The sequence below is a fragment of the Odocoileus virginianus genome, chromosome 8 (assembly GCF_023699985.2).
Source record: "Odocoileus virginianus isolate 20LAN1187 ecotype Illinois chromosome 8, Ovbor_1.2, whole genome shotgun sequence".
Lineage (NCBI taxonomy): Eukaryota > Metazoa > Chordata > Mammalia > Artiodactyla > Cervidae > Odocoileus > Odocoileus virginianus.
The window spans coordinates 22,104,369-22,127,610 of NC_069681.1; the positions used below are offsets into that span (position 1 = coordinate 22,104,369).

Here is a 23,242-nt window from a genome sequence, read left to right on the forward strand (position 1 = left end):
TTTCAGCCTTTTTTCATATTATCACTTAAGAGGGCAATTTTGAAATTGATATCAGGAAATGTTATTTAAATTTATTAAAGTGTAAAACTGGTTGGCAAAAAAGTGATACACGAGGATCCCACAGGAGAAAGAAGTCTGTGTGTGTGTGAGTGTGTAAGTGACTGTGTGTGTGTACTGCCCTGTTTCAAAGTAACTGATGGGGTAAAAATAGAAACATATATAAAATGCTTTCTTAATTCTACCTAATAAAGATATTGAAGGATCATTAAAATATGAGAATGGGTCTATATTGATATATTATCCCTAGTGTTAGTCACTCAGTTGTGTCTGACTCTTTGTGACCCTGGGACTTTGGTCTGCCAAGCTTCTCTGTCCATGGAATTCTCCAGGCAAGAATGCTGGAGTGGGTAACCATTCCCTTCTCCAGGGGATCTTCCCGACTCAAGGATTGAACCCGGGTCTCCTACACTGCAGGCAGATTCTCTACCATCGGAGCCACCAGGGAAGCCCCAGGATAATCCCCAAGGAAGTAGTAAGAATATGGCAGAACCTGTATTAAAGGATTTTGCTAGATTCAAAAGTGCCTTAATCATGAACTTAGTTGTATATATTATTTACAATAAAAAAAACCTTGGACCAAGTAACTCAATCACCATGGATTAGGTAACTATCTAATAAGGCAAAATCATGATTTTCTAGAGAATTACAGAAGAGCCCTTACTCAAAATCAGTCTATACATCTGTGTTTCCAGTCTGCCCTATTTTCATGATTCCTTAACTCTTAGTTTCAGGAATCTATAAGTTAAACCATTTAATTTAAAACTGTTTGTGGTGACAGTGGATATTTGTGGATAGTAATAATGAAGTGTCAAATGCTCTTTTAATTCATGCTTTAATAATTACATGGACTTGGTTTACTTCATTTTTTCATGGAAAAAATTGTTTTAGAATTCTAAAATTATTTTCAATTTTTAAATTAAGTAGTAAGACTTTAAAAAACTATCTCTAAATGAATATATTAAGCTACTGACTTGGTTAACATATTAAAACTTTAGAATCTTCTATTTAAAAGGCAACTTTTTGTCTGAAATCTCAAAATCAAATGCTATAATGTGTCTAAAATTCTGAAGATTGTGTAAGTATGGTCTTCACCACATACACTATATAAATTCATACGGGAATGTTTAATCAAGCAGGTAAAAGTAGAGACTGGTTTATTTCTAGACACGTTTACTTATCACATCACTTAGCAATGCCATTTATTCAGAAGAATCTCTGGCATAAAATGCTCTGCTAATCCACTTTATCTCTTACAGTGTTACTTTTCTCCCTAATTAAATGAAACAGATATCAGGTAACATTTAATTGACTTTGTATCTTTTCTTATCGATGCTGACTTTCACCACACATACTTGAGGTGGTAGAAGGAAGAAGGAGGGAAAGGGGCGAGTAGTTTTCTCATCTTTGTCAAAATGATGTTGGAAAAGGGGAGTGAAGTGAGTCTATTAAGAGTATAAACTCATTCCATTCTCAGGGGTGTCTAGAACATAAATCAGTAAGATTCAGTACACTTATTATTATAACTAAGCTAGAGAAATTGCACCATCTACAAAAGCTGAAATGTCTAAAAGCTAAATCTTTAAACTAGATCATATCCGGGCATTACATGTAAGAAGAAGATCTCCATTATAATAAAATGAAGACAGAGTCTGATGTCACCAAGAAAGCCTATGCGAAGAATATTGGGAAAGTGCATATTCACATTTAAGAATGTTCAAAGTGTTAGTCTCTCAGTCATGTCTGACTCTTTGCGACCTCATGGACTCATGAACTGTAGCCTGCCAGACTCTTCTGCCCATGGAATTTTCCAGGAAAGTACACTGGAATGAGTAGCCATTCCCTTCTCCAGGGGATCTCCTGACCCAGGGATTGAACTCCTGCATTGGAGTTCACTGAATTGGTCTCTTGCATTGCAAGCAGAGTCTTTACCCTGTGAGGCAGCAGGGAAGCCCAAGAATGCTCCAACCACCATACACTTGAGCTCATTTCACAAGCTAGCAAGTAATGCTCAAAATCCCTCAAGTCATGCTTCAACAGTACATGAACCAAGAACTTCTCGATGTACAAGTTGGATTTAGAAATAGTAGAGGAACCAGAGATCAAATTGCCAAATCTGCTGGATCATAGAAAAAGAGAGAATTTCAGAAAAAAACATCTATTTCTGCTTCACTGACTACACTAAGACCTTTGACTGTGTGGATCACAATAAACTGTGGAAAATTCTTAAAGAGTTGGGAATACCAGACCACCTTACCTGCCTCCTGAGAATCCCGTATGCAGGTCAAGAAGCAACAGTTAGAACTGGTCATGGAACAATGGACTGGTTCAAAATTTGGAAAGAAGTACGTCAAGACTGTATATTGTCACCCTGCTTACTTAACTTATATGCAGAGTACACCATGAGAAATGCCAGGCTGGAGGAATCACAAGTTAGAATCAAGATTGTCTGGAGAAATACCAGTAACCTCTGATATGCAGATGATACCATCCTAATGGCAGAAGCAAAGAGGAACTAAAGAGCCTCTTGATGAAGGTGAAAGGGGAGAGTGAAAAAGCTGGCTTAAAATTCAATATTCAAAAAATGAAGATCATGACATCCAGTCCCATGGCAATGGGATAAAATGTGGAAACAGAGGCAGATTTTATTTTTTGGACTCCAAAATCACTGCAGATGGTGATTGCAGTCATGAAATAAAAAGATGATTGCTCCTTGGAAGAAAAGCTATGACAAACCTAGATAGCATATTAAAAAGCAGAGACATCACTTTGCCAACAAACGCTCATATAGTCAAAGTTATGGTTTTTCCAGTAGTCATGTTTGGATGTGAGAGCTGGACCCTAAAGGAGGCTGAGTGCTGAAGAATTGATGCTTTTGAATTGTGGTGCTGTTTAAGATTTTTGAGAGTCCCTTGGACTGCAAGGAGATCCAACCAGTCTATCCTAAAGGAAATCAGTCCTGAATATTTCATTGGAAGGACTGATGATGAAGCTGAAGCTCCAATACTTTGGCTACCTGACGTGAAGAGCCTACTCACTGGAAAAGACTCTGATGTTGGGAAAGATTGAAGGCAGGAGGAGAAAGGGGACAAAAGAGGATGAAATGATTGGATGGCATCACTGACTCAATGGACACAAGTTTGAGAAAATTCTGGGAGACAGTGGGGGACAGGGAAGCCTGGCGTGCTGCAGTCCATGGGGTCGCAAAGACTTGGACACGACTGAATGACCGAATAACAGTGAACAATAATAATGACAAAAGTGAGGGAAGAGTTTGATCTTGTGTCAAATCATTGCCCAGGGAAGGTATCCTTTAGCTTGTGAAAGCTGCTTGAAATAAAAGATGACACTGAAACAAACATTTTAAATTATTATATAAATGGCAGCACAAATAATTAAAAATAGCATAAGAGGACTTCCCTGGTGGTCCGGTGGTAAAGAAACAGTCTGCCAATGCAGTGGACACAGTTTCATTCCCTGGTCCAGAAAGATTCCACATGTCACGGGGCAACTAAGCCCGTGTGCCACAAGTACTGATCCTGTGAGCCCTAGAGCCTGTGCTCCACAAGAAGCCCTCACACCACAACTAGAGAGCAGCCCCCACTGGACGCAGCTCCAGAAAAGCCTGCGTGGCATCCAAGACCTGGTGCAGCCAAAATTAAACTATAATAGCATACTATAAGGTTGTAAGTGGAACAATATATTATGTATACGTATATATGCTTTATAGAAGTGTTTCAAGTGTAAGATTATAGTACAATTCACTCATCAAATCTTTTTTTTTCAATGCCAACAATTTCTTACATGGTTAAGTGTAGCTTACTTAATTCTAGAGCAATGATGCAGTGCATTTAATTTAGGGCTATTTCTACATAAACATGTAAAGCAAGAGAAAGACTATGGGAACACAAAACAGTGCTTCTCTGGCTCTTGGATTTCTGAAGTCTACTGACCAGTTTTACTACTCTCTTTTCAATTCCTGAAGTGGCTCTTCTGAGCTACGCTTGAAAACACTGTCTTCAGTGTTCTCCAAACATGCCTCTAACAGCTACACAAATGGAATGAAAGGTAACAAGCAGGGCATTACCAGGATGAGAGGATCAGACCTTTCTGCACCAAGGAAACCAGCAAAGAAGTGGAGAAGAGGCAGGTCTGCTGTCTCAGTTTGGAGGAAAGTCATCAGAGCTGTCTCGAAACAAAACGAGGAGAATTGTGTCCTGGCTTCCTTCATCAAAAGATTCTCTAAACGTGCTATTTTCTAAGCTTTCTTCACAATTGACAAGAAGGATAAAAAGTAGTTTTAAACTGAAAACCAAATATAGCGAGATAATTATGTTCCCTTAATCTTTTCTTTGGAATTTCTTAGTACCAAGAATATTAGTAGCATTAGCAAAAAGTGAATCTTACTTGAGACATTACTAGGAATAACTGAATAACTTATTCTGGAATCTTCTACCATAACAACACTATAACCATCTAAAGATACACTGTTTTCTTAACCTAATATTTATATTATTTATTCCCTAAGTGAAAAATCACTTAGGCAACACGGCTTAGCAATTGATTTTTTATTCTTAGGGGCAGAAACAGGTCAATAAATCAATGATTTTAGTTAATTTACACTGTTTTAAAACTAAAAGTTCAGGAAAACTTTCCCCCTTCATTTACACAAACATTACTGTTCCCAAGAAATGTACATTATGAAATTGATCTACATTTGTCAAACAAGAACCAAAACATCTATATTTTTGCGTGTATTTGTGTGTGGTTTATACATTCCTCACTTTATCACAATGCTAAGCTTTAATAAACCATATTTTCCCTTATTTGCAGTCAGGATTAAGTATGACATTTGTCCCTTTGACTTCACTGAAATACAGCAGAAAGATCCATGGCTTTAATACTTACAAGGTAGAAACAAATAAATGAGGCTGCTAAATAAAATGTATGAAAGTTGCTCAGTCGTGTCTGACTCTTTGTGATCCTATGGACTATACAGTCCACGGAATTTTCCAGGCCAGAACACTGGAGTGGGTGGCCTTTCCCTTCTCCAGGGGATCTTCCCAACCCAGGTCTCCCACATTGCAGGCAGATTCTTTACCAGCTGAGCCACAAGGGAAGCCCAAATAAAATCTATAAAGTAATAACTCAAACACTATTTATAAGAACATTAGAGGGACAAAGTTTTTAAAAGCAACTAGTTTTCCTGTGATATCATAGGAAAATAAGATTTCACATTTGTATTACACAGAATCAAGAAGTATCTCTCTACTACAAATCATTTGCACAAGCAATACTGAGTTTTTAAGGAACGTTAGGAGCAAAATTTAAATATCCACAGCCCTTATTTTTCAATGACCTCAATGAAGAATTTAAAAATATATGCTGCCTTATTACTTAAATATACTAATTTTCTCAAAGATGCACTTATTGAATTGCTATTTTCTTTATAAATCTGTCAGTTGAATGACTACAGCTTTCTGTACTAAACATATTTAGTTGATTCTAAGACCTGGACAAACATGGTATGTTATCACTATCTTTAGCTGGTTGCAGCCCAGTGTATTAGACTTGCAATCAAAACTATCCTTTGAACCTCCCACAACTGTTAAATCAAGGTGTTTCAGAGTACTACATTTTGGTAAAAGTGGGTTACTATATTTAATCTTCAAGTCTATAAAATGTATACTTCCAAGCATCAAAAAAGATAAATAAAACATGCACAGTGAGCTCAAGAAGTATAGTGTTTTGCATTTCCATGATTTGGCCAAAGTGGAAACTCATTATTATTAGATTAATGGAAATCTTAGCTTAGCTACTTACTAGTGGTCCAATAACTTTGGAAGCATTATTATCCTTTAAAGTCAGCACTGAAGAAGTGTTAATTATCTTTCCACTTTCATCCCTCCTATCCCATCTTTTCACCAAAAACAGACAGTCAAACTTTACACACAGTTACTGTGAGAAAGGCAAGAGAAAGGAAGAAAGAAAAGGACAGAAGGAGGAAGGGAGAGAGGGAAAATAAAAGCAAGGAAAAAAAAAAAAAAAAAGAAAAAAGAAAAGCTCTGGAAAACCAAACTGTAGTAGCTACCTGCATGGTTGCTACCTTGCCACAGAAACTGTCCTGCATGAATGATCCTATTTCCATGAATAATTTTACTGAAATCTTCAAAAGAACCCTAATAGCCAGGTGCTATTATTATCCCACTTTAAAAATGAAACCGAGGCTGAGAAAGGTTCAGTCTCCTGGCCCAGGGTCATATCACCAATTCTTGTTGGAGGCAGAACCTATATTTATTCCGGTTCTAATTCCCCTCACTCTGATTTCCATCAGAGTGATTTCCATCAGGAAGATACGCAAGGTCAAGAGACTGGCCTTCCTGTGTACACATTTCAAAGAAGTGAGACATCTCATAATTAAGACGTTCGAAGTGACCTCTTCATTTCCTCCCTTAGACCATTCCCATGCCCCCCTAGTCTTTCCTATCTCAGTGAATGCAATACCACTCTCCTCAGGCCAAGAAACCCAGCATCATGCTTACGTTCTCTTTCTTCCAATCCATCAATAAGCCCTGTAGACTGAGATGTGAAATTATGCAAGCCCATCCTCCTCTCCATATCACATCTGTCTTCCTGCATCAGCCCCACATCCGTCTCCCTTCTTCCTCCTTGAAATGCCCCCTTGACTCTCCACCACCACAAGATCTATTGTCTGAAAACATAAATTAGAACTTGTGAACTCCCTTGTTTTAAAAAGATCTGGGGGCGTCTCTTTCCCTTAGAACAAAATCTGAATGACTACGCTGGGTTTGTGAGGCTCTGTACCATCTGGCCCATCTAGCTCTCTGGCGTCCACTGCCTGGTGCCGCTCTCTCATTTGTTAACTGAGCTCCAGGTGTGTTGATGCTCTTCCGGCCCCTTGAACACACCAAGCTCAGGGCCTTTGCACATGCCTTTCCTTCCACCTGGAACATTTCTTCCTCCCTTCTTCCTGTGGCGGCTTCATCTCATCTAAGTCTAAGCTTACATATCACCTTTCTAAAGCCTTTCCTGATAGGTGCATCTTTATCTTGGATTCACTGATAACCTCTGCAGTAGTTTAAACAATGTATACATGTTGTATTTGTCTACTGTTCTATTATCCATACCTACCAGAACCTCAGATCAGATCATAACTGCCATGACTGTCACTGTTTCTCAAGGTCCCGATAGACACCTGAAACACAGTGACTGCTCCAAAAGTACTTGCTGAATAATTCAATAAACAAATGAATAAGGAAATTATTCTCACCCAGTAAGTTTCACCACAGAAACTCTTTCATTGCATTCTGGTTCTATTGTATTCTTAAGTGTGTGCGTGTGTGCTAAGTCACTTTAGTTCTGTCTGACTATGTGCGACCCTGTGGGCTGTAGCCTGCTAGGCTCCTCTGTTCAAGGATTTCTCCAGGCAAGATTACTGAAGTGGGTTGCCATACTCTCCTCCAGGGGATCTTCCAGACCCAGGAGTGGAACCCACATCTCTTTATGTCTCCTGCATTGGCTAGTAGGTTCTTTATCACTAGTGCCACCTCAAGTCCTGTCCGACTCTTTGCGACCCCATGGACATAGCCCAGGCTCCTCTGTCCACAGAATTCTCAAGGCAAGAATACTGGAGTGGGTAGCGATTTCCTTCTCCATGGGATCTTCTCCACCCAGGGACTGAACCTGGGTCTCCTGCATTGCGGGCACATTCTTTACCATCTGAGCCACTAGGAAAACCCCATTGTATTCTTACAGGTTCTAACAAATATATAATTATACTAATTACAACTGTGTACTAGACCACTGAACACCACATTCTATTTCTCCTGACTGCCCAGAGTAAACTTAAAGAGACAGACTGGAATATTTTTGAGTTATGTAACATATACCATGAATAAATATTTGATTTAAAACTATGGTATTTTAATCACTTATGAAACATTTGCTTAGTTTTTAAAAGGTGATTATCATTTGTCGTGAGAGTAAACATAGAACCATGCTAAACTTCAAAGATGTGTCTAGTACTTATCTTAGTTGCTTCCAATTGCTGACAGTTAAAATAAAGCTGCTATAAACAAAAAAAAAATGATATATCTAATACAGATTCATATTCATGGGAAGATTTGCGCTTTAGATAAAGCTTCCTCTGAACTAAAGCTAATAAAAATGGTACATCCATAAAATTTTGGAATGAGCCTAAAGAATAATAACTAATAAAATGTAGTTTATACTTTTCTACTTAAAAAGTACAACTTCTTTCATGGATATAGCACAGATATTTTATAGATTCATACTTTTATTTTTTGTTTTTGTTTTTTTTTCTTTTTAGCCATGTGATTTTAGTGGCTTGTGGAATCTTAGTTCCCTGACCAGGGATTGAACCAGTATCCTTGCAATGGAAGCATGGCATCCTAATGACTGGACTGGAGGAGAATTTCTGATTCCTGCTTTTAAAGGCAGGGGTCTGGCATTGAAAGACCTTGATGACTTGAACTGTTCTGAACTACTCAATGAAAAAAGAAAGGCTTACAAACATTATGCCATAGTCACCAACACCTCCTGCCAGGATCAGTTTTCTAGTGGATCTGTGCTCTCTTACAGATTAAAAAATACTTGCATCAGTGCCTGACATTACTTCACTTTCTTATTATAACTCCCTGAGACACTAGTATCTTTCCTCTGGTTCTCATGTCACTAGCAATTAACTTTATTGCCAAGAATGCTTGCTTTTTTTCCCTCTCAGTTGAATATTTGCATAATCTTTTAATGCTTGTACTCAGACCTCATTTTCCGACTTACTGCGCTTATCTATATTTTTCCAGCCTTGCTTTAAATTCAAGTTAATTATCAATAATGACTTTGCCTTAAACTGTAAAGTTACTGGTCACCTTCCAGGAGAAAGTTGTGCTCCTTCTCACCAGAATGAAAAGCGTCCAGTCTCCTTGGGTCTTGACTATTCAATCGTCAAGTATGGACTAAAAATCTGAAAGACTCGTCCTCAACTGACATTTCACATACAGAAATGACTTTGCAGCTTTTTCTACTATGTCAAGAAGCTATTTATATCTTTCAATAGCATATGAATTAGGGATCTTGGCGGATGAAAAACTAGACCACAAAGCACAATCAAAGACAGCGGCAACACATGTCTGGCCTCGGACCAGATGCTTTATAATGGCCAACACACATATCACGTCTGACACCCGAGTTTCAGGGCCAAAACCGGAGATAGACTCTCTTAGTCGGCATGCCTGTGTCATATGAGAGCTGAAATGAGGAAATGGCCAACAATTTCCATAATGGAGAAAAAGTAGGGCCCCTCCTACTTAGTATAACCAGCCAGATGATCACATATCCTAGTTCTTTCTTCTGCCCATCAAGAAGTATCTTGATTTATGTCAGAGTCTGGGGTTGACATGTACACACTGCTCTGTTTACAACAGATAACCAACAAGGACCTACTGTATAGCACAGGGAACTTTGCTTAATATTCTGTAATAACTGAAGGGGAAAGAACTTGAAAAAGAATGGATATATGTATATGTATAACTGAATCCCTTTGCTGTATGCCTGAAACTATCACAACATTGTTAATCAAGAGAGATGGCAGAAAAAGCGAAGTATCTTGAATCTGATGAATCTGATGCGGACATCTTGAGACTTGAAACAAGAAATAGAAAAAATGTATATAATGACTTTTTAATAAGAGTTGAGGATATTTTATGCTAATATACTTTCTACTTCTCTTCTTGTCTTAAAGTTGTCTCACATGAGGCAAAAAAATTGGGGTGACTAAAAACACTTTAGGCAGTGGTTCTGACTTAAATATTTCAGTTCAGTTCAGTTCAGTCGCTCAGTTGTGTCTGACTTTTTGCGACCCCATGAATCGCAGCATGCCAGGCCTCCCTGTCCATCACCAACTCCCGGAGTTTACTCAGGCCCATGTCCATCGGTCGGTGATGCCATCCAGCCATCTCATCCTCTGTCGTCCTCTTCTCCTTCTGCCCCCAATTCTTCCCAGCATTAGGGTTTTTTCCAATGAGTCAACTCTTCACAGGAGGTGGCCAAAGTATTGGAGTTTCAGCTTCAACATCAGTCCTTCCATTGAACACCCATGATTGATCTCCTTTAGGATGGACTGGTTGGATCTCCTTGCAGTCCAAGGGACTCTCAAGAGTCTTCTCCAACACCACAGTTCAAAAATATCAATTCTTTGGCACTCAGCTTTCAACTCTCACATCCATAAATATTTCAGTGATTTATAAAAAATGTCTGTCTCTTTAAATTTTTTAAATTGTATTATATGATACAATTGTTTATATAATACACTGACAACTATTTTATTTTCTGAAAAGAATTCTTTAAAAGTAATATGAGCTCTAAACTGGTGTTTACTGTGAATCTCTTCAGTCTTAAGTATATTTCACGGAAGGTTTCAAAGGCATTTTTATAGGAGTTAGTTCCATGTGTTTAAAAATGTGAAAGCTTTACTAAAAATCTTTTTTGGTGCCACAGGGATTTAAATTAATGCTAGGATAAGAGAATGTTCTAAAAGAATGCACAGGTCCCCTGGGAATTGTTTATAGGAACTTTTCATAGAATACTATTTAATCAATCCTTATATAAAATAGAGCTTCTTTTTGCCATTTATCTATTCATTTATATTAATATTTGTGAAATATTTACTCTGTGTTCACCCATGTGCAGGCACTGTGGTATAAAGATTAACGACATCTTTTTGATTTGAAAAAGTTTCTTCTCTACTAATGAAGATCTTCACAGTAGCAAATAATCAGGACACAACTTTCTTGTTATAAATAAAGATAGGGACAGAAGCACACACACACACAAAAGGCATGACAAATTTTGTTATCAACATGCTGGGAACAACTCTAGAGAGGGAATGACATTTGAGTCGAAAGTTGAAGAGTGATTAACAGTCTTTAGGGCTGAGGGTGGGGCATGCCTGGAACAGTTACCTGAGACTGGGTTTCACATCACAATAAAGAGCTGCAGGAGTTTATTGATGAGAAAATTAAAAAGGGACAGGAGCGCTTCCATGTTAAAATACACAGAATGTGAGAATAGGAAAATTACAGAGTTAGATGCTGAGAAGAAATCAGACCAGAAATGCTCTGTTAAAAAGGGGATAAAAGAATGTGCGGTTTTCTCAGAAATAGAGACACAGACATACAGAACAAACGTGGATAACAAGGGGGGAAAGGTGAGGTGGGATGGATTGGGAGACTGGGTTGACACATAAAACTACTATGTATAAAATAGATAACTAATGGGGACCCACTGGGTATCACAGGAAACTCTACTCAGTGCTCTGAGATGACCTAAGTGGGGAGGAAACCCAAGGAAGAGAGGATATAGGTAAACATGTGGCTGATTCACTTTGCCATACAGCAGAAACGAATACAACATTGTAAAGCCACTATACTCCAGTAAAAGAATAAAAGAAATATAAAAGAATGCATGCTTTTTTTCTTCCCACGAAATTCCAGAGTACTAAATCTGGAATTTTCATTCAAAGAGGCAATTATCAAAAGAGGATGTATTTTCCAAGTCTGTATTATTATTATTATTATACTGAGTTACCCTTGAGAAGGCATAAAGAGTAAAAACAAAAGACATGGATGACAGTTTAGCTAAATCCAGGCGGTGCAGTGGTAAAGAATCCACTGCCAATGCAGGAGACGCAGGGTTCCATCCCTGAGTTGGGAAGATCCCCTAGAGGAGGAAATGGCAACACACTCCAGTATTCTTGCCTGGAAAATTCCATGGACAGAAGAGTCTGGTGGGCTACAGTCCATGGGGTCACGAAGAGTCAGACACAAGCAAGCATGCACTCATAGGTGACTGTAACGCACACTTAGGTAGGAAATCTCAGCAGAAGCCACAGATAACAGAAGCACATTTCATAACTCCAGAATCTGACCTTTTAGATTGTAACTATGAAAATGCATGTGTTGTTTGGCCCCGGAAAATCTGGTTGGATGACCTATTTTGATATAATATTTCCTTTTTTTTTTTTTTGGCTGCACCACGCTGTTTGTTGGACTTTAGTACTCTAACAGTGAAAGTGTTAGTCGCTCAGTCATGTCTGACTCTTTGTGACCCCATGGACTGTAGCTCGCCAGGCTCCTCTGCCCATGGGATTCTTCTCTTCAGTCAAGAGTACATTTCCTTCTCCAGGGGATCTTCCCAACCCAGGGATCAAACCTGGTCTCCTGCATTGCAGGTGGATTCTTTACCGTCTGAGGCATCAGGAAGGCCCACCAGGGATTGAACGCAGGCCCTTAGCAATGAAACTGTAGAGTCTTAACCAGTGGATCACCAGGGAATTGCTGCATGTTCTTTATTAATATTCCAATATACCTATTTCATTACTAAATGATCATTTTAAGAATTACATTATGACAATTTTATAATTATTAATTTTCAGGGCTGTATAACATTTTCTGGTGTTGATACTATTACTAAAAAGCTCTTCTTATTTTTATTGGCATTTAGAGCAATTTCCATATTGCTATTGTTCACATGGTGACATACGTGTGCCTCTAAGTCTTTACTTCTGTTAAGCTATGTCTCAAATGGAGTCTTATAGGCTGTCTGATTCCATCTACAACTCAGAGATGTTTCTTCAACTTCATTTTCTTAGTTTTCAACTTCACAAATAGTTTGGAAGTATAACTATTTCATCATAATCCCTGAGGTGAATTTTCTAAAAGTTTCTTTGTAATTGATAAAACAAGTATAAAATGGTATCTTAGGACTGATTTGATTTGTGTTTAACTTTAGAAAGAATACATTTTTCTCCACATGTAGTTAGAAAAATTACAGGGTGGTACCAGGAAAGAATACTATAAATGTTAGGATACAGTGACATTTAAGGTATTCTAAAATAAAAAACTATACTCCAAATGATGCAGAACTTTTACCTATCAGCAGATCCTAATCTTTTGATAGGTAAAAGAAGGAGAGTGAAAAAGCTGGCTTAAAACTCAACATTCAAAAAATGAAGATCATGGCATCTGGTCCCATAATTTCATGGCAAATATATGGGGAAACAGTGAAAGACTATCTTTCTGGGCTCCAAAATCACTGCAGATGGTGACTGCAGCCATGAAATTAAAAGACACTTGTTCCTTGGAAGAAAACTATGACCAACCTAGACAGCATATTAAAAAGCAGAGACATTACTCTGCCAACAAAGGTCCATCTAGTCAAAGCTATGGTTTTTCCAGTGGTCATGTATGGATGTGAGAGTTGGACTATAAAGAAAGCTGAGCACTGAAGAATTGATGTTTTTGAACTGTGGTGTTGGAGAAGACTCTTGAGAGTCCCTTGGACTGCAAGGAGACTGAACCTGTCCATCCTAAAGGATATCAGCCCTGAATATTCATTGGAAGGACTGATGCTGAAGCTGAAACTCCAATACTTTGGCCACATGATGTGAAGAACTGACTCATTGAAAAAGACCCTGATGCTGGGAAAGACAAAAGGCGGAAGGAGAAGGGGACGACAGAGGATGAGATGGTTGGATGGCTTCACTGACTCATTGGACATGAGTTTGAACAAGTTCCAGGAGTTGGTGATGGACAGGGTAGCCTGAAGTGCTGCCGTCCACAGGGTTGCAAAGAGTTGGACATGACTGAGTGACTGAACTGAATTGAACTGAACTCTTCAGTCTCATCTATCGAACATGCAAGACTCAGTCTGGAGAAACCAGAAGGGTTTGAGCATTCCTCTCTCTCAAGTCTCTCCTGAATGTGTCGAAGTTACTATTTTGGGGAAAGAATCCAAGATTCAAACTGGCCTCTAGTTGCCTCATTATGCAACCTGCAAGAGGTCAGTTACCTATATCTGTGATTCAGTTCCCTCATCTGTCATATATATATTTAACCATGCTGGGAGCTATGAAGGCAAAATTGCATAAATGACAGTTCTGATAAAAGATCTAACTGAAAGAATAATGACACATGAGTATGTGTGCATGAGGTATGAATACATATGTATGTGTGTATAATATATACCTGCTATATTAAGCAACATTCATTAAGCCCAAACAGAGCAGAACTCCCTGAGGTGAAAATTCTGACATTATTCTTTGAATAGATAACTCTATAGTCATTGCCCTCATTGGTAATTGCCCCCAAGCCCTCCAAAAACTGAAAAGTAGAAACTCTGTCCTAAGCACCACCTCTTAGTAGTGGATGGTCCCAGTCCATTACTACATGTTAACAGAAGAATTCTGTGGCTAGCCAGGTTCTTGTGATAATTAAATCTGAAACAGAAGATTTTAGTTTTCTGTTCTCCTCCCTCTCTTCTCCCATTCTTGATCCCTGAAATTAAAAGCTATATTTTATTTTTAAGACTATTTGAAGATTCTATTTGCTCTAGTAAATTTATTTAGACAGTTGCTATCCTAAAATAAATATGGTAGATTTGAAGAACGAATTTAGTGGGTTGAAGAGAGAATTGGTGGTAGAGAGTTCTTGGTTTTATGACATGAGACTTTGATTTGCTTCCCAGATGTGAAGTGCTAAAAGCATTTCATATATTTCATTAGAATGGTTTATAGATATGCTTACAAAATTATATAAAGTATTGATTGCTGTTGTTTAGTAGCTAAGTTGTGTCCGACTCTTTGTGACCCCATGGACTGTAGCCTGCTAGGCTCCTCTGTCCATGGAATTTCCCAAGCAAGAATACTGGAGTGGGTTGCTATTTCCTTCTCCAGGGGATATTCTCAACCCAAGAATTGAACCCACATCTCCTGCATTGATAGGCAGATTCTTTACTACTGAGTCACCAGGAAAGTTAATAAAATATTGATAAATGACAATAAATCACAACAGCTGAATTCAATAACCAAACCCTCTGGTCTAAAAAGACTGTCGTCAGATGGGAAGAATAAATATCCTTGAGGAGCTCTTGTAACTTTCTGGAAGGATGGTTGTGTTTGGGGATATTATCTGGTTGTTCCAAGACCTAGATCCTTCCAACTGAGAAGCAAGGCTAATCCTTGTTCATAAGATTCAAGTACCTGCCATAATTCCTGAGACAAACATGTCTTTGAGAAGTGTTAAATGATATCATAAATATGTCTTCATAAACATGTCATCTAGTTCATGAAATTTACATTGTTACATTTGACCATATTGAAAATATGTGTTTCTATTACAGTCTATAAAATAGGTCTTTTCTGGAATGTATTTTGAAGAAATTATTGACTGTACAACTAGAAGATACATAGCTAGGTCAGAAAAAATTTAAAATTCTTAGTATAATATTTTTGTAGAAAGGAAAGAAAACTATTTTTTCTTTTCTCACAAATGTTGCAAAAAAATTTTTTTTTTTTACTTCTGTTTGTCAAAATACCTCACACTTTCCAGAGAGAAGAATTTCACTCAATATTCTCTGTAAGTTTAAGTAGCATTGCACTTCTCATTCAAATATTAGGATATGTTATAGACAATCAAAAAATAAGTATCAGACTAAAAATATTTTGAAATACATATATGACTTTTCAGTTTTTACCCTTGCAGTTTCTCTATGATTATTCTGTCCAAGAGAAGTTTTCTTGCATTGGGGAAATTAAAAATAAATTCTGTTCCACCAAAAGTTGCCAGAATCTGCCTGAACCCTATAAGTAACACATTATCAGTGGGGAAAAAAAGAATAAAGGGCAACATCTCTGGAAGTTTTCTCTCTCACATGAAACTCTAGCTCTGAAAAAGCTCCCAAAATGATTTAGTTCCTATTTCCATAAACACAGTCTTTAGAGGCTCATTCATTTTTTTCAGCAAATCCAAAAATAAACCCAGTCTCTTCAGCTAGTCATTCTTCACTTAATATTTTGAAATATGATACAGCATAGTGTTTTCTAATGTTTGAACACAGACCAAAATTTGAGTAAATACTAAAAGTCCATCCAGCTTAGGAAAGAAATGTGCAGAATAACAGAGCATATATGTGAATAAAAAGAAAGAAAAATAAAATATATAGAAAAGTAAAGGCTATGATGTCTTGGAATTGTAGTCATTGGATTTCAAACTTTTTTGGCAGTTTTAAAGAAAATGATACTTTTGTTATTGAGGTTTATTCAGTCATTCTGAGATATATACATGGTGCTTTAAGCCAACAATTTAGTCCTTAAATTTATTTTATATATATATAGTGAAAGTTGCTCAGTCATGTCCAACTCTTTGAGACCCTGTATAGTCCATGGAATTCTCCAGGCCAGAATACTGGAGTGGGTAGCCTATCCCTTCTCCAGCGAATCTTCCCGGCCCAGGAAATTGAACCAGAGTCTCCTGCATTGCAGGCAGATTCTTTACCAACTGAGCTATGAGGGAACATATATATATATATATATAAATATGTGTGTGTGTGCTCAGATGCTCAGTCATGTCTGACTCTTTGTGACTCCGGACCGTAGCCTGCTACGCTCCTCTGTCCATGGGGTTCTCCAGGCAAGAATACTGCAGTGGGTTGTCATTTGCTCCTCCAGGAGATCTTCATGACCCAGGGAAAAAACCTGTGTCTCTTACATCTCCTGTGTCTCCTGCATGGCAGGCAGATTCTTTACCACTATGCCACCCGGGAAGCCAACAAATATGTGTGTGTGTGTGTCTCTGTGTGTGTGTATATATATACACAAATATATGTACATAAAATACAAACCTGAATTATTTCAGAGTCTCATTCTAAAGTTTACTCACAGTGAAATTTCCCATTTGAGCAGCAAGATTCAACAAGCAGATTAGTTTTCTATAAGTTTCTATTTCTATTTCTATTTTTCTATAAGTTTCTATTTCTATTTCTATAAGTTTCTATTTCCTTCTCAGAACTTGGTTTCCTACTAAGATTCACTTATCAATATGTTGAATAGTAAAGTATAATTTGGTTGCTAAAAAAATAAAGTTATTAAACTTACTAAATTTCGTTGAACCCAAATTGACACTTTTTTTTTTTTTTGCCTCTCTGGCACACACTCAGTAGATGTCATTTTTTAGAGCTTGCGATCCTGTTACGTCCAGTGATATTTTAAACAAGCGCGATTTAATACTTCAAAAAATAGGAAGGGTAACACGGAATCTTTTTGAGATAGATGACAGAACAGTGTGCATTTTTATAAGGTGTCATAAAGAAACAGATGACTGAATCGGAATTATTTCTCCCTCTCTCTTCCCTTGCACATAGGTCCCCTCATTTCCTGTATCCTGTCCACATTCTTCCTGAGATGCTTTTGCTTCTTCTGAGAGCAAATGAGAACACAAACATCTTTATGACCAATCTAGAAGTGGCCAGCTTTCCTCCTAGGGTGAGGAAGAGAACTGAACAATGGGAGTGGCTGTCAGGGCACTGAAAGAGTGATGACAAAAAATTACTGAGGTGGCTTAGATCTCAGGTCATAGTCTATACTCTGCAGTATTCAGACTCCACTAAGGAAAAGTTTAGCAAGACTAAGTCTCTAAATTCCCCAAACTAAGACAATCATTAGACATACTGAACTTGATGAGATGAAACGTATATTTACTTAGCATTGATCTCTTGGTGAATGCTATGTATCATCCACCAGCCTTAGTCCACACAGCACCCAAGCAAATTAGAAAAAGGCACCCCCTTGGGGCAAACAGCTAGATAGGACATGCTTTGCAAGTGGGGCTGGCTGGTTCAACATCTTGTCGCCTCAAGTAGGCAGCTTTATGCAGAGCAAAATCCGAACAACTGGACGTGAGGATCCTATTTATATAGATCTTTCTCTTTAGTGCTTTACAAATCACAAGACAAAAATAATATAACTAGAACATGTATTCACAATCATTGCAGAGTAGGATGGTGTCTGATTGAGAACATAAGATTTTCTAAAGAAAATACCAAATTCACTCCATAAAAATTTAGGTGAGCCTAAACTGATACTTGATACAGATTCCTTGTATGAAGGCTGTCAAAGAGCGATGAACAAAAGTCACTCTCCTTGTTTATACTAACAGGAGAGTGAATACTTACCCCCATCTTCAACCGTAAAGTGGAATATGTCACTTGTGGCATTAGCCCCTTCTCTTAAGACATAGCATATTTTCATATCATCAATGTCAGCTAGAAAACAACCAAATAACAAGATGATTAATTACTAGAGCAAAACTGGTGACTCATCATGTACGGTAAGTCCTATTGGCTGTTACTCTTCTGAACCACGTTTAGATCTTCTCCTAAGGGAATCGGTGCTATCTTATTTCTCCTATCTCTAAGCCCCCTTGATTTCAGCTGTCCCTTGGAAATCTGATCCCTTACACAGATAAATAGAGTGCAGGAGTTAGGCTATAATAATAGCAAGGTGTTGCCCCTCCCACTGGTATTTGCATGTTCATGCACCAAAGGAGTGACTATCTAAATACGGAATGTCAGACTCCATGACAGGTGGAAAGGGAGATATTTTGAGGCATGGCAGATTTCCTGGCACTACAGAAATCACACCCTTTGCCTCCCTGGCCCTGAGAGGACAGAGGTTCCTCTGCTTTCCCTTTAGGCTAACTTTTCTTTCCTCTTGTGTTACAGCAGGCTGTTTCTAAGCTCTCCAAATTTTTGAAAGAAAAAAATGAAAAAAAAAAAATCCCACAGATTTAAGTTTCTATCATGACCCAGTACCACAGAGAACTTAGAAAACATCTGGTAAAAGCTGAAACCTTTATTCAGAGTGAAAAATTATTCTGCCTCGGAAATGTTTTTATTCTACTATTTTCTATTCAAGCTCTCAAGTTCACTGGTATGGTTTGTGTTCAGTATTGACTAATACACAATTTTAAAATTTATTCATCCATTTTGTGTTTTTCTCTGTAACAATGCCACACGGACAACATAATAAAATAAACATCATTCTGTCCTGTGACACTCCCATGACTCACTAGCAGACCACCATTATTATAGATCTGGGCCAATCAGAAAGTAGTTGTTTTCAAGATTACTTAATATCAAGATCATGGCTAAAGACTGCTTCAACAGTGATAAGCAATATTTGTCTCGTGTGTGGTTTATTCATCTTCTAAGATCTTTAATCAGTTCAAGCTATGGAGTTTATAGGCATCACATATAAGAAAATGATTTTATGAAAGGAATAGTATCACGTGATGCACAGTATTAGTTTCTATTTTCTGTTTGTGGTTTTCTGGCTTCGAGGCATGCGGGATCTTAGCTCCCCGACCTGGGATTGAATTTGTACCCCCTGCACTGGAAGGTGAAGTCTTAATCACTGGACTGCCAGGGAAGATCCCTCAAGTGATGCAGAGTATTAGAAATGACCAGTTCCTCCATGGACTTCTATAGCTCCAACATACAATCTACCTTGGCTCACATAGATTTGAAAGGTGACTTGCTTACCATCAGACATTTGAAGAGGGGGAAATCTGATTTAATAGTTAACAGTACCTTCTTGTGCATAAAGATACTTAAGGACAAAGCCAAGTTCAAGATGTTTTGTTCTCCTTAGAACTTCATTTCTAACTCTATTATAATTTCTCCAAATTCTGCCTCTTTCTGCATGGTTACCTTTTGTAGAAGGTTGAAAATTTTTGTTTTCTGTTTCCATGGTCCTTTGCTCAAGGATCTTACATTCAATAAAGACTCAAATGTGTCTTAATCTAAAATTAAAGAGGCTGGAGGTCTGGTAGCCCACACTTGTATCTTTCCCTTTGTATGGATGATGTTTCTGCAGGGTAAGGAGTGAAACCTCATGTATTGCTCTTTCCCAGTTTACTCTTACAACTCTCAACTTTTACAGCCTTTAGTTTTATTGGTGAAGGAGTGAAGGGAATTCTGCTCTGACTCTTAGGTGCTTAGCAGAAAGACAACATCCTCTGGTCACGTGGAAAGGTCATCTTTAATTCTATAAGAAAATCTAAAGGTTGTACTATAAGAAAAAGAAAAAGAAACACCCAGTCCTTGTATCAATGTTTTCTAAATAAAAACTATAGTACTTGGGAGATCATTTCATTAAAACAAATTACCACTTCAAGGCTGATTTTTCAGAAGTTTTCTTTCTTAAAGTAATGAGAACATGAATTCAGTTATAACATACTCAAGAGTTAAATTTTCCCTCCAAGTTAGACCTAAACTATTGATTAGATGAAACAAACGAAAACTCTTTTTATAATTTTCTTAATAATGCATTGTTCAAAACCTCAAGTAAAGACTTTGATTGCAACAGTTATTCTATACGTGCCTCTGTATATAAGTATTTATAGAATATAAATAAGTATTTATAAAATATAAGTATTTTATATAAAATGTATATACTTATATATGCTTATATACATGTATTTATATACATGTGTGTGTATATATATACATAATGTATTTATATTATACATAGGACTTCCCTGGTGGCTCAGTTGGTAACAAATGCACCTGCAATGCAGGAGACTTAGGTTCAATCCCTGGGTTGGGAAGATCCCCTGGAGAAGGAAATTGCAACCCACTCCAGTATTCTTGCCTGGGAAATCCATGGACAGAGGAGCCTGGTGGGCTACTGTCCATGGGGTCACAAGGAGTCAGACATGACTGAGCACCTGAACATATTATTTTGTTTATATATATATAAACACTTGCCTCTTAAGGTACAGAAGTATTAAAAAGATAAAAATCTAATAGCCAAAATGCTGTCTTTTTAAAGTAAACTTAGGATAATTAACTAGATTTTCTTCTTGCTCTTAAACTTACATCAGATTTATTTCAGTTTATCTACACAATCATTTCATTTTTTTTTAAATTCTAAATTAATTGACATTCCTGGTAACCACACCTTGGTTATCTTTGGGGAAATTTCAGAAACTGATAAATTATCTCCCATAAGATATCACTATGTATTTGTTGTAGAGAAAAAAAATCATGGTACTTGAGACCTGCGGTGGACAGAGCAAAGAAGCATACCTTGACAAAACATGATGTTTGAAAAGAACTAAAAAATTTCCCTAATCTGTCTAATTCTACCTTGGTTACTTTTCCTAAGAGTGAAAGTTAATATGTTTAGAAATCATGTTTTTGTTTTTTTCTTCTCTTAGGGACCATTTAGTCAATCTATTTGACAATAACCTTCCCAAGCCATATATGCTAAGCTGACTTAATTCAGTGTATTGAAAATCCATCAAAATATTGTTCAGCTTGTCCCTTCATGATAAAACAAAACAAAGAAAAAGACAGCACAGTCATCACTTTAGACACTGCTGTCACTTCCTCTGGCAGAGGATGAGAGGTTAGATAGCATCACCGACTCAATGGACATGAATTTGAGCAAACTCTGGGAGATAACGGAGGACAGAGGAGCCTGGTGTGCTGCAGTCCATGGGGTCGCAAAGAGTAGGGCATGGCTGAGCGGCAGAACAACAGCAACAACATTACTTCCTCTACGGCAAGAGTAGCCACGGTAACCACGATAACGGAGCTTTCTCCATTTTTACTCACTCATCTAATTTCCATAATAACTCCTCCGAATCAAACACCAGCCTCAACTTGTTGAAATGAGTCCTGTGTGATTAAATAAAAGCAATTTTCCTCTGTTCAGTATTTGCATTCTCATTGGAACGTGATGTTTTCTCCTAAAATGTAATCTTAAAAATTTATATTCACTTTTTATAATAAACTCACAGCTACTCTATATTTACAAATGACTACAAAAAAGCAATCACGGTGATTCCAAGCTAGTGACAGAGCAAAGGTCTGTATTGAAAGAGCATGATTTAATGGCTCAGCATTCAGGAAATAATATTCCAATATTTTGAGCTGTTGGACTTGGTCCATGGAATTTAAATTAAATATCCTTGCCCTATTTTCATTCAGAAATTTTTTTTTAAAAAAATCACTAAAATCAGATTCTTTTTTCTGATCACAGGATTCGTTTGAAGTAACATTTTCGATCCTCTAAAGAATAACCTTTCAATATTCCTTTCATCCTCTTTCCTTTCCAAGAAAAGAAACCAGTCTAAGAGTGCATGCATCTCTATCCTCAGAAAGCCTTCACACACAAGTTTCCTGCTGGTCTTGCATGACACTTGGCACCCAGAAGTTTTCCTGTCCCTGCAGGCCCTAGGATATATATTCAGGCTTTCAGCCAAGAATCAGGAGGTTGAAGGGTAGGGCTATTTGCCAGAATCTAAAACAGAGAAGCAGTTTACTTTAACACTACACTCTGCGACATCCATGTTTATTAAAGCATTTGTTACCTAAGAGTCTAACACTGTTACAGGACAATAACACTCCCCCTTGGGAAGCCCTGGGATTTAACTCCATCTCCAACCCACAGAGCTCACACAGGAGAGATCTGGTTTCCATTCTGACAAGGGTGAGATTTTCATGAAAGCAACCCAAAACTCTTTGTAATGAAAGTTGCACATTCTAGAAAACAGAGGTCTAACTCCCAAGCCAGCAGATTGAATGGGCTTCTCCCTTTAGTCACTGAGTAACTCTGCACAGGTCACCTGCCCTTCCTGTCTCAGACTGTGTGGACACACAAAGAAAATCAAGGTTACAAACATGCATTCATCTCGGAGAATGCAGATGCTTGAGGCAATACCATTTGTTACTGTGTTTGACACTGGGCAGAGAGGAGGTGTGAAATGAGAAAATAATTTCCTCCTCCTCCTAATTTTGTTAAAGTATCTTTAGGCTCTTAACAATGAACTGGATATATATTTTGGTGATGGACTTCCTGTCTTCTTGCTTGTGCTGTCACTCCAGTCGTGTCTGACTCTTTGCGACCCCAGGCTCCTCCGTCCACTAGGTTCTCCAGGCAAGAATACTGGAGTGGGTTGTCATGCCCTCCTCCAGGGGACTTCCCAACCCAGGGATCAAACCCGTGTCTCTTACATCTCCTGCATTAGCAGGCAGGTTCTTTACCACTAACACCACCTGGTCTTCTTACACATTATTAAATAAACTTTCTTTTCTTGTGTGGTTCAGGTAACATGCCTTGTACATATGTAATCGTTCTAAATCTAGATAAGTGTTTACCTATTATATCTTTGGACAGGTGTTAGTCTCATAAAATCTTATAAAAATTCTAAAATCTACAAAGTAAATATAAATACATCTTTCTATTTTCATTACAAAGTTGCTAACAATAATAATAGTGTTAGAACAACCCTCTAAAAAGCTATCA

At 37.7% G+C, this 23,242-nt stretch overlaps 1 protein-coding gene across 1 annotated transcript in view; it reads right to left on the reverse strand.

Moving 5' to 3' along the window:
• The window catches only part of FREM2 (FRAS1 related extracellular matrix 2), a 157,956-nt gene that overhangs the window by 128,484 nt on the left and 6,230 nt on the right, over window positions 1–23,242 (reverse strand). The window contains exon 2 of the mRNA XM_070471311.1: window positions 18,103–18,192. Within this exon, the coding sequence (XP_070327412.1) occupies window positions 18,103–18,192 (90 nt within the window). The remainder of the gene's footprint in view (window positions 1–18,102; window positions 18,193–23,242) is intronic.